The following is an 11,726-nucleotide window of genomic DNA, read 5'->3' on the forward strand; positions in this document are numbered from 1 at the left end:
TCTTTTTGTTACTTCTCTCTCGCTCTCGCTCGCACACACACTCACAGAATATTACTTCTGGTATGGTAATGAACAACAACGTCGCTGGACTGGTATCATAGTGAGATAAATGAATCATGGGGAATGATTTGCATCCCGTTTGTTTACTAGGGATTACTCATTTCCCAAAGTCATACTCATTCAAGGAAAGTTGTGAATTAGACTTCAGCACACAAGTCTTGGTGATGTGTGTGGTGTTGGTGGCGAGCTGTAGAAGTGACGGGTTGTTCTGTCTTCTCTCTCCTCCAGCAGATGATGAACATGGGGAGTGGTGCCCGGCGGCCCCCGCCCAGGAAGATTATCCTGAACGTGTCGGCGAATGAAGAGGTGCAACTGAAGAAGGCTGAGAATGCCTGGAAACCAGGCATGAAGAGGGCGGGGCCATCAGATGACCCTGAGGTCATTACAACACAGGTAGGAGGAGCCAAACCTTTCATCTGACACCCAGACACACCTACACAGTCAAATCAAAAACACACACCCTACTCAACCGCAAGATGTTGAGTTTCTTCTGCAGTGACTCCACACAGGAAAGAAATATTGTGACCAAGGAGTTGTCAAGAGACCGAAGATCAAATGAAGTGAGTGAATTCTCACATCAATAAATGATGAGGATGTTGTTGCCGTGCCAGGAGCTCTTCCGGAAGGTGCGCAGTATCCTCAACAAACTGACGCCTCAGATGTTCAACCAGCTGATGAAGCAGGTGACGGACCTCACCATCGACACGGAGGAGCGCCTCAAGGGCGTCATCGACCTGGTCTTTGAGAAGGCCATCGACGAGCCCGGCTTCTCTGTGGCCTACGGGAACATGTGTCGTTGCCTCACCACGGTATGTTAAGCTCAGCTAACTATTGTTCAGACATGATTATGTGTGGTTCCTCTAAATGCTGCTAATCAACATAAAAATATAAACTGTACATGGGTCCTCTTAAGTCCCATAAACATTCAGCAAAATGTCCTTAAAGGTATATTTCTGCCCCCCTTTCACTCTTTCTAGACCTTATCTTTCGTTCAATTCTCAGTTTTTCTTTACTCTGCTCTTTCCCCTATATCTCTGTACCTCTAACCAAATAGCTTATTACCTCTGTTATTCTCCAGCTCAAAGTGCCCATGACGGACAAACCCGGAACCACAGTGAACTTCCGCAAACTGCTGCTCAACCGTTGTCAGAAAGAGTTTGAGCGGGACAAGGTGGATGACGTGGTGTTTGAAAGGAAACAGAAGGAACTCGACTCTGCACAGGTACCTAAACCACACACACACACACTACCCAGATCACTAATCTGTCTGTCACCTTGTAGTAGGGGAATACAGAGCAGAGAATTGTATGAGACTGATGTATTGTGAAGAGTTAGTGGGGGCTCATTGTTAGCTGTTGCTAGTTACTTAGTTCTGACAATCTACTCTCCATTTCCTCTCTAGTCCAGTGATCAAGAGAGACTACGGTTAGAGCTGGAGGAGGCCAAGGACAAGGCCCGCCGGCGCTCCATAGGGAACATCAAGTTCATCGGAGAGCTGTTCAAGCTCAAGATGCTGACAGAGGCCATCATGCACGACTGCGTGGTCAAGCTGCTGAAGAACCATGACGAGGAATCGCTGGAGTGCCTTTGCAGGCTGCTCACCACCATCGGCAAGGACCTGGACTTTGAGAAGGCCAAGGTGAGCCATGGGGAGGGAGCTTAAATGACTTCCAGCTGGTCGTTTGAGGAAGCCCCTGAGGCCTGGGAGGACGTGGGTGAGGAGACATCTCACTGCTCCCTCGCGCCTGCTGTTGTCTGACCTGTTTTAACCTGCTCCTGGCCAAAGGAAAGACTCCTACACACGTACCAGTGTTCACCCTCTTTGGGCTCTACCAGAGTTTTAAGACTCTGTGGTCCTCATATTTACAAAAGCTGTAATTGTGTATATCTGGCACATTTAACACTGAGACAGGAAATCACATTTAGTAGTCTGTGTTTTATAGGCTAAGAAAAAAGGCTTTTGTTGTACCTGTTCCCAAACTGCTCAGTTTAGTTTGAGGCAATACTATATCACACTGAATTGCAAAATGGAGTGGAATGAAATGACATGAGAGCGTTTGGCTTTCCACTGGAGTGAATAGTGAGAATTTTGTATTCATACATCACTTTGCAATGACCCTTCAACTCTCTCTTTCTTGTCATAGCCTCGCATGGATCAGTATTTCAATCAGATGGAGAAAATTGTTAAGGAGCGGAAGACATCGTCTCGGATACGGTTTATGCTGCAGGACGTGATAGACCTCCGATTGGTAAGTGTGTGTGTGTGTGCATACTCGAGCCTTGTGGTTGTGTGCTGTCTGTGCAGCTCAGCTCACCAGTGAGGGTTTTTTTATTTTTTTATTACAATAAATAGGAGAAAACAAATTCTAATTTTCAGTTCTTCACGCGGGCTCCCTGAACAGACCAGTAATTCACTCTGAGGAAGAAAACAACAGACTGTAATCAGTTAGATTTGGGCATAGAATAAAAAAATTCTGCATGTATAGCCATCAACAAAATACTGCTGTGCCATTGGGGCTCCTTGACTGTAGGCTAATTGTGTTGTACGCAGTTCAGTAATTAAAAACACCAGATTGTCTCTCTGAGGAAACTCATTTACATTTACATTTTAGTCATTTAGCAGACGCTCTTATCCAGAGCGACTTACAGTAGTGAATGCATACATTTCATGCATTTAAAAAAATAAAAATGTTATTGTACTCCTTGCGTAAGTCTAACACTGCTCTTTCCAACAGCACAACTGGGTGTCCAGGAGAGCTGACCAGGGCCCTAAGACCATCGAGCAGATACACAAAGAGGCCAAGATTGAGGAGCAGGAGGAGCAGAGGAAGGTGCACCAGCAGCTGCTATCCAAGGACACCAAGAGAAGGCCAGGTCAGCCAGGCCCATGGGCTACATCCTCTAAGGCTTAGAACTACACTGGCATTCCCTCCCCATAGCCTGCAGCCGGAGACACTACAGTGGCCCACAGTGGTCAGAAAGTTCCCCTACTATCCCATCTGTCAACTCACCCCACAGTATTCTCTCAAACCTGGGGCACTATTTGATTTGTCTTTAATAAACCTGTTGACATGTCATCCCTCCTGTGTGTGTTTCCTCTGTCCTCCAGAGCAACAACAGCAGCAGAGAGAGCAGCAAAGGGAGCAGCAGAGGGAGCAGCGTGTGCAACAGAGAGACGAGACCTGGAACACTGTGCCCATGACCAAGAACAGCAGGACAATCGACCCCGCCAAGATCCCCAAGATCTCCAAGGTCAGCCACTAAAGCACCTGTAGACCTCAACTTTTGACTGACTCGTTTGGGCGTTTTACCATGGAGGTTCACTGGGGTTTTAAGTGTACTCAATTTTAATTACAAAATGGCATCTGTCAATAATTTGTTTGGTTCCTTCAAGTCTGTAGAATTTGGAAGACATGAGTTATGTTCTCATTGGTCTACAAGCACAAGTCTTTAAGGACAAATATTAACTTAACATTCAGATTTTACTGAGTTATAGTTCATATAAGGAAATCAGTCAATTGAAATAAATTCATTAGGCCTTAATCTATGGATTTCACATCACCCACTGCGGAGCCAGGCCCACCCTTGTGCGTATGGAAAATGTATAGTATATTTTATTTCAGCTCAGTACAGTAGATGAAACTACTGTGTTGTAATGTATATACTGCATTAGGCATCTCATCACGTACAAGATTCCTGTGGTTCTTCATCCCTGTCCTCAAATGATACTGATAGTCCCATCCCTACCTCTTCAAAGAGTATTTTAAATAACCCCACACACACACACACACACACACACACACACACACACACACACACACACAAAAAGCCTAACACTCCCATTTGACTTTTTTTGGGGGGGGGGGGTTAAATTTGCTTCCTATGACTGTGATATGTGGTTGTCTCACCTAGCTATCTTAAGATGAATGCACAAACTGTAAGTCACTCTGGATAAGAGCTTCTGCTAAATGACTAAAATGTAAATGTAGTGGTGAAATGATATGGGTCCAAATGCCAGATAGTTGGGGTACAAGCACACCCAGCCTTGCATACTGGAGCATGGCTCCCCATGCCATACATAGCTGCTATAAACCCACATCTGTGTGTCAATACCAATGATGTATTAGGCAGCTCTCCATTCTCCTCAGAGACTGTTGGTCATTATAGCATTGTAGGCCCAGATCACATGATATGAGTATTGGAAGGTGAACTGTTTCTGTCTGTTATCATCCTGTTTAGCCTCAGATGGATGAGAAGATCCAACTAGGACCACGAGCCTCACTCAACTGGATGAAGGGCAGCAGCGGAGGGGCCAAGGCCAGTGACTCCGGTGAGGAGACATTAGGGCTGGGCGAGATAGAATCTTTTTTTGTTTGTTTTAGCGCGATATTCCAAATGCCTGTATCGCAATAATCCCGTTTATTATTATTTTTCTTGTTTTTATGAGCACTTCTGTACTGTACATCCTGTTTTCATGTTGTCTTTTGGTCTCGTCTCATTCGCTCGTTCTGCTGTGACTGTGCACCTTCCCATTTATGCACACTAAGCCCTGCCACTCAAAACAACATAGATGGAAAATAACTGTTTCCTCTCAGACAACAGGCAGTTTCAACTCGCAATTTGCATTTGAGGTTTGGTCCAACAGAATCGGTCATATGGACTCCGAAACACATTAAGACATTATTTAACTGTAATAGATGAGAACTTAACCTTTCTGACGATACCTGAATTCATTAGATTATTGCTGACTGTTTGAAATGCAGTGTATTTTATAATGATAGTGATGTGACATTTTTGGCCGATACAATAACCGATATTTAAAATTTTAGCGGCCTTTAAGTATTCTAGTACAGTTAAATAGTTAACACACACACATGGACGCAGCGGTCTAAGGCACTGCATCTCAGTGCAAGAGGCGTCACTACAGTCCCTTGTTTGAATCCAGGCTGTATCACATCCGGCCATGAATGAGAGTCCCGTAGGGCGCCGCACAATTGGCCCAGCGTCGTCCGGGTTTGGCCGGGATAGGCAGTCATTGTAAATAAGAATTTGTTCTTAACTGACTTGCCTAGTTAAATAAATATTACACACACACACCACACTGACCAAAAAGTTATTTTGTTGGCATTTACGTATGTCCCCATTACCAGTAACGCATAATCAAAACCAATTTCTTTCACTTACTTGCTGTGCTGTTTCGTTGTTCAGTCGTTTCATTCTCAACCAGGATTTCTATGGAACTCCTTTTGGGTCTTTGCGTGTCAATAATGATACACCTCAAATAACACTTTGTTGACCAAGCAGGAACTGAGTATGACTGCACGTCACATAATAATTTAACGCATTCATACATTTTGTATGTAGTTATTACACATTGATTACACTATCACTCGTATTTCATATGTCACAACAATTCAATGATAGGTATGCTATGATGCTGGTAAAGTTGTCTTGCGCACCTACAGTGCTGGTCATAAAAAAGAAAAGCTAGCTAGCTCATGGATGCAAACATTGTTCTTCCCCAAAAACATAGCAAAACAACATCTGTTTCAGTAGTTATAGTTAGCTAGCTATAACATAATCTTGGTTATTGAGTAGACTGATCCCCAATCCTTAGGTAAAGCTGTACAGTGCAATATGAATGTCAATACACACAATAGGCTGACTGGGGAGGTGATTTCACACAGTCACAGTCCCACGATAAGAGTTAGAATGCTAATATTTGCGTAAACTCTAAACAGTTGTGTTCTGTGGGTGTCACTGAGTAGACTGATACTAGAGGTCGACCGATTAATCGGAATGGCCGATTAATTAGGGCTGATTTCAAGTTTTCATAACAATCGTAAATCGGTATTTTTGGATGCCGATTTGGCTGATTTTTACACCTTTATTTAACTAGGCAAGTCAGTTAAGAACACATTCTTATTTTCAATGATGGCCTAGGAACGGTGGGTTAACTGCCTTGTTCAGGGGCAGAATGACAGATTTTTACCTTGTCAGCTCGGGGATTGTCCAACGCTTTTTTTTTAAAAGCAAACTTAACATGTGTAAATATTTGTATGAACATAAGATTCAACAACTGACACACAAACTGACAAGTTCCACAGACATGTTACTTACGGAAATTGAATAATGTGTCCATGAACAAAGGGGGGTTCCAAATCAAAAGTAAGTCAGTATCTGGTGTGGCCACCAGCTGCATTAAGTACTGCAGTGCATCTCCTCCTCACCAGATTTGCCCGTTCTTGCTGTGAGATGTTACCCCACTCAGCCACCACGACACCTGCAAGTTGACGGACATTTCTGGGGAGAATTGCCCTAGCCCTCACCCTCCGATCCAAAAGGTCCCAGACGTGCTCAATGAGATTGAGATCCGGACTCTTCGCTGGCCATGGCAGAACACGGACATTCCTGTCTTGCAGCAAATCACGCACAGAACGAGCAGTATGGCTGGTGGCATTGTCATGCTGGAGGGTCATGTCAGGATGAGCCTGCAGGAAGGGTACCACATGAGGGAGGAGGATGTCTTCCCTGTAACGCACAGAGTTGAGATTGCCTGCTATGACAACAAGCTCAGTCCGATGATGCTGTGACACACCACCCCAGACCGTGACGGACCCTCCACCTCCAAATCGATCCCGCTCCAGAGTACAGGCCTCGGTGTAACGCTCATTCCTTCGACGATAAACGCAAATCCGACCATCACCTCTGGTGAGACAAAACCGCGACTCGTCAGTGAAGAGCACTTTTTTCCAGTCCTGTCTGGTATAGTGATGGTGGGTTTGTGCCCATAGGCGACGTTGTAGGTGGAACTTCGATAACGAGGAAATACTCAGAGAATACATCCACTTTTTGTACCGAGTGCCTCTTGCATTTGTGTAGATATTTGTTTGGGTCGTCCTGTGTGACGCACTGTCATCTTCGATATGTGGCTGCAGCTGCGTTGCTTAAAATTGAATATTTCCTGCAAAGATGTCGGGAAATGCGAGATGTTCAGCAGCTAAAATTGCAAGGGAACTCCTCACTCGGTGCAAAAAAGTGGATTTGATACTTTTCTGAATATTCTCTGTTTTTTGGAGTTCCACCTGCAACTAGTAACAGGAGTTAAGACACCGCCAAGTAAAGGTCGGTTGAATGTTGTACTGTGTTGTCTATGTACCACCTGCTCCACCTCAGACGCAAGCTATAGCTTTAGATATGCCACAGAGGTTCAAGCCTGCTTGGCTAACCGTCACACACACACACACACACACACACACACACACACTGGTGATGCAGGTGAACTAGTTATACTTGTGTCCTGGTTGAAATGTAATTTCTGCTGCTTCATTTTGTCTCCTATCAGAATTATCCCGGTCTGGTGGTGGTGGTGGTGGTGCCAGTTTAAACCGGTACTCTGCACTCCAGTCCACCCAATCTCATCAAACCACCCCACCAGCACAGAACCTAGAGTATGACACTAGAAAGACCTTGGGCAGGTAAGGATCACATTTTGAAAGTTGTGTATTATGGATTTGGTCTCAAACTCTGAACGTCCCATTTCAGGTCAAAACATTATCTTGTGTGTGTGTGTGTGTGTGTTCTCCTCCCAGTCGAAGCAGTGCAAGGAGAGAGCGAAGTGAGAAGCCCCTGAGCCCAGCTCCGTCGAGGCCCGGTTCCTTCGTCCGAGGCGGGAGTGCCAAGGAGCTTCTGGAGAGCCCGGCCCTAAGCCCTGAGGAGCCCCGCAGAGAGCTGGAGAGCCCCAGGAGGCCCAGCATAAGCGAGGACAAGACTGAGCCAGAGCGCAGCAGTGCCAGGGAGCCTGGTGAGGGAACAGGAGGACAGTTCTAGACTGACTAAACATACGGAGTCAGTGGACACTCACTCGCACACTCTATAAGGGGAGCACTCTTGTAACGGTGGTCTTTCCCCTACAGTGAAAGCAGAGCCTGTGGTGGCCCAGTCTCCAGACAGACCTGCCCTCTCTGAGGAGGAGATGGAGAGGAAGTCCAGAGCTATCATTGACGAGTTCTTGCACATCAACGATTATAAGGTGCAATCATTTAATAATGCTATTATATTACATACTGTATGTGAATGCCTTTGTGTTTTACTCTCGAAAGGAAGTTTGTAAAACAAAGATATGTGTTTGTTGTATTCTCTGTAGGAGGCTGTGCAGTGTGTGGATGAGCTGGACATGTCCTCTCAGCTCCATGTGTTTGTGCGTGTGGGGGTGGAGTCCACTCTGGAGCGCAGTCAGATCACACGGGACCACATGGGCAAGCTCCTCTTCCAGTTGGTGCAGCAGGACATCCTGGCCAAGCCTCAGTTCTTCAAAGGGTCAGCCTGCCTACATATCCATCTGCTCTCATTCAACATGTGTCATCTAACAACTGTGCTGTATCTAAAATGGCCGTCTCATCAGATTATCTTTCCCAGGTTTGCTGACACCCTTGAGCTGGCGGATGACATGGCCATTGACATTCCCCATATCTGGCTGTATCTGGCCGAGCTGCTCAGCCCTGTGCTGAGAGACAGGGGCTTCTCTATGAGAGAGCTCTTTAGGTAACACCGCTACTCTACAGCACCACAATATTGTATTGTTATCTCCCTGTAAAGTTATGGAGATCAAGGGGGGGTTACTATTGCATCAACAGAGCTTATCAGATCAGTCCACATGCAACCCACATTTATTAAGATCTCACAGTCTGCAGGATGACAAATGTACTCCATTTCGTTGCCTCTGTCAAATATTACTGACTGTGGCTATCTCAGTTCACTCATTATGGAGTGTTGATGTTGGCTCTCACACCTCCATTCCCTGCTGTGGCTTTCTGTAAACTGAGATATGAAGAAAAACAGTTGGGCGGGATGGAACCGCTGGAGACATCTAATCGTTTTCACTGTTTGTCCACAGTGAATTAAGCAAACCTTTACTTCCTGTGGGAAGAGCTGGGATCTTATTTTCTGAAATACTGCACATACTATGCAAACAAATGGTAAGTGACATTTTGTCGGTTTTACTCCTAGTTTACTCCTAGCCCCTTTACCGCTTTCAAACAACATTTCCCTCACAGAGAACAGTTAACATAGCTGTCAGACATTTTTGCATAGCTTTTGTGTAATTTAGACGAGAGGTGTAAATGAGTCGGGTGTGAGTGCGTTATAGTGCATATCAAGTAAACAAGTCAACAAACTATTGGATGCCAGGTTTCTGACATGTTATCCTGTCTGTCTCCTACACAGAGCCATAGGAAAGTGGGCACCTTGTGGAGAGAGTCGGGCCTTAGCTGGAGTGACTTCTTGCCAGAGGGAGAGGATGGCCAGGATTTCATCTCAGAGCAGGTTAGTGAGATAAACCCTCTGTATTACGGCATGGTGGCATCCCAACAGAAACAGGTTCACAGCAACCTAACCCTCTTCATTTCCCCTCCTCTCCATGTCCTCCTCCTGTCAGAAGCTCCAGTTCACTGAGGCGGACTGCTCCAGCCATGAGGCAGCCCTCGCCACGACGGCACTGTCCCTTGTGGTGCTCAACCAGCAGCTAGAGAGACTGCTGCTGGAGGACATGGCCAGTGATGAGCAGATCTTTGACTGGGTAGAGGTACGGACTGTAGTATTACGCCCGCCACACAGCTCAGCACAGCCACGTTTGACTTCATGTCATACGCATGTTGTGTTTATACATGCATAGTGTTGCATATTTCAAGTGAAGTGTCACAGATGCAGGCAGTGATATCAAGAAGCTTTCACCTCTGTCTAAGCGGAACTCCTTTGTGCTCATCTGTTATCATCCACATCCCAGGCAAATCTAGATGAATCTCAGATGAGCTCCTCTCTGTTCCTGAGAGCTCTAATGACAGCTGTGTGTAAGGCAGCGGTGAAAGGTAAGCTCTCCATTCCTCTAGCTAGGAACAGATCACTGTTGTTTTTTATATATTATATAGCTAGAGGAACTCACAACCATTCTTTCCATCTTTTGTTTCTTGTGTAGATGAAAGTGCTTCCTGTCGAGTGGACGTAGCCATCATTCAGAGGAGATTGCCCGTATTACTCAAGTACCTTAACTCAGACACTGAGCGACAGCTTCAAGCACTTTATGCACTGCAGGCGCTGATAGTCACTTTGGATCAGCCTCCTAGTAAGTAGCATCCCAATCAGACCGTTCAACCTCAATATTCACTATAAAGATATAAGCACAGTTCTGTCTCCTGCCCTGCATTTTACTTGACAGCAGACATCCTTTCATGGTTTTATCTCATGCAGCCATTGCTATTATATAAACAAAGTGTATTCATTAACCTACATGCATATCTATACCCTCACACACACTGAAAACAGAGACTAATTTCAGCAATGGGATTTGATGGTTATCATAGCACTTTTCCCCTCTTGTCTCTCTTTCTCCAGACCTGCTCCGGATGTTCTTTGATTGTCTGTATGATGAGGACGTCATCTCGGAGGACGCTTTTTACAAGTGGGAGACCAGCAAAGATCCAGCAGAGGAGCTGGGCAAGGGTGTGGCTCTCAAGTCTGTAACGGCTTTCTTCACCTGGCTGAGGGAAGCCGAGGAGGAGTCAGAGGATAATTGACAAGGGAGCAGGCGGCCGCTGCAAGCCCCCAGGACAAGAGGCCAGCTGTTGCTACATAGAATAACTGCATCTTCATAGCAAAACAAACAGACAAACCTACAAAATGCGCGCGGGCAGGACGACATGTTTACGGCTGGAATTCTTTTCTGCGGTACGGTTCTAAGACCATTTTGAGTTTGAATTCCAACGGCTGAAGCACTAAATACCTGTATTATACATAGAAAATATTTTTGTTTTAAATTTTAACTTTTCTTTTGTTACTTTTTAAGAAGAGACTTAAAGATACATAGGTTCCGGACTCGTTAATTTATTATTTTTTTAAAGGACTGCAAATATGGAAGTTTATTTAACATTTGCAGATGCTCATAATGAGGAAAACATTGATGACAAATAGAAATAACATTATAATTAATTATAATAACAATAATAATAATTGTGAAATAAATAGCCTCCCTGGATTCCATGTTGTTTGGTTGAAAACAGGGTAAAAAGTTATTTTGGGATGAAGGGGAAGGCAGAGAAAGGGTGGATGCACAGAGACAATTTACATTGTAAGACATCAGAGGTTAAAGGTTACCAGTAAATAACCACAGGAAGTGCACTCTGTGATATGTACATAAACTTCCCAAGAGGAAGAGATGCATTCAAGAAGCAATGCAAATCAGTCCACAAAATAACATTTAAATGAACGTGAATAAACAACAATGAACAATGGATAAAATGCAAGATTAAAAAGAAAATGCCAAGGTTGCTGAACATGAAGTGCTTGTAATACTTAAGACCTACCGAGCAAATTAAAAGCTTGTAAATACATTAAAGACAAAAAAGGTATTTAAAAAATATTGCAAATGCAATGGTGATTTTGTGGAGTGTGATGTCTGCACTGCAATGTGAAGATTTGTTACTGTGTTTTAACCATGGCTGGCGATAGTCTGAAAATGAAAGTGAATTATGTGTTGAAAGTGTGGCAGTGTCAAGCATTTATCTCTAAAATGAGGCTACAGTATAGGGATTCTGAAAGATATTGAGTAACTCTTGTAGGACAATGGAAGTTAACTAGAACAATTATTTTATAATAAATACAAATAATTTGAG

The 11,726-nt window shown here is 44.5% G+C and overlaps 1 protein-coding gene across 9 annotated transcripts in view; it reads left to right on the plus strand.

The window, feature by feature from the left end:
- Positions 1–11,471, plus strand: part of LOC115150726 (eukaryotic translation initiation factor 4 gamma 3) — a 76,612-nt gene extending 65,141 nt beyond the window's left edge. For 8 of the 9 annotated variants that reach the window (XM_029694291.1, XM_029694295.1, XM_029694298.1 and 5 more), the window contains 19 exons: positions 289–453; positions 672–869; positions 1,139–1,282; positions 1,463–1,699; positions 2,205–2,309; positions 2,796–2,934; positions 3,170–3,312; positions 4,300–4,390; positions 7,406–7,538; positions 7,653–7,864; positions 7,977–8,092; positions 8,207–8,379; positions 8,479–8,604; positions 8,957–9,038; positions 9,286–9,384; positions 9,497–9,643; positions 9,845–9,926; positions 10,034–10,180; positions 10,450–11,471. In XM_029694291.1, coding sequence (XP_029550151.1) covers positions 289–453; positions 672–869; positions 1,139–1,282; positions 1,463–1,699; positions 2,205–2,309; positions 2,796–2,934; positions 3,170–3,312; positions 4,300–4,390; positions 7,406–7,538; positions 7,653–7,864; positions 7,977–8,092; positions 8,207–8,379; positions 8,479–8,604; positions 8,957–9,038; positions 9,286–9,384; positions 9,497–9,643; positions 9,845–9,926; positions 10,034–10,180; positions 10,450–10,631 — 2,721 coding nt within the window. In that variant the 3' untranslated portion in view covers positions 10,632–11,471. The remainder of the gene's footprint in view (positions 1–288; positions 454–671; positions 870–1,138; positions 1,283–1,462; positions 1,700–2,204; positions 2,310–2,795; positions 2,935–3,169; positions 3,313–4,299; positions 4,391–7,405; positions 7,539–7,652; positions 7,865–7,976; positions 8,093–8,206; positions 8,380–8,478; positions 8,605–8,956; positions 9,039–9,285; positions 9,385–9,496; positions 9,644–9,844; positions 9,927–10,033; positions 10,181–10,449) is intronic. The other variant, XM_029694292.1, reaches the window with a different exon arrangement.
- Positions 11,472–11,726: the final 255 nt, after the last annotated feature.

The sequence above is a fragment of the Salmo trutta genome, chromosome 16 (genome assembly GCF_901001165.1).
Source record: "Salmo trutta chromosome 16, fSalTru1.1, whole genome shotgun sequence".
Taxonomy (NCBI): domain Eukaryota; kingdom Metazoa; phylum Chordata; class Actinopteri; order Salmoniformes; family Salmonidae; genus Salmo; species Salmo trutta.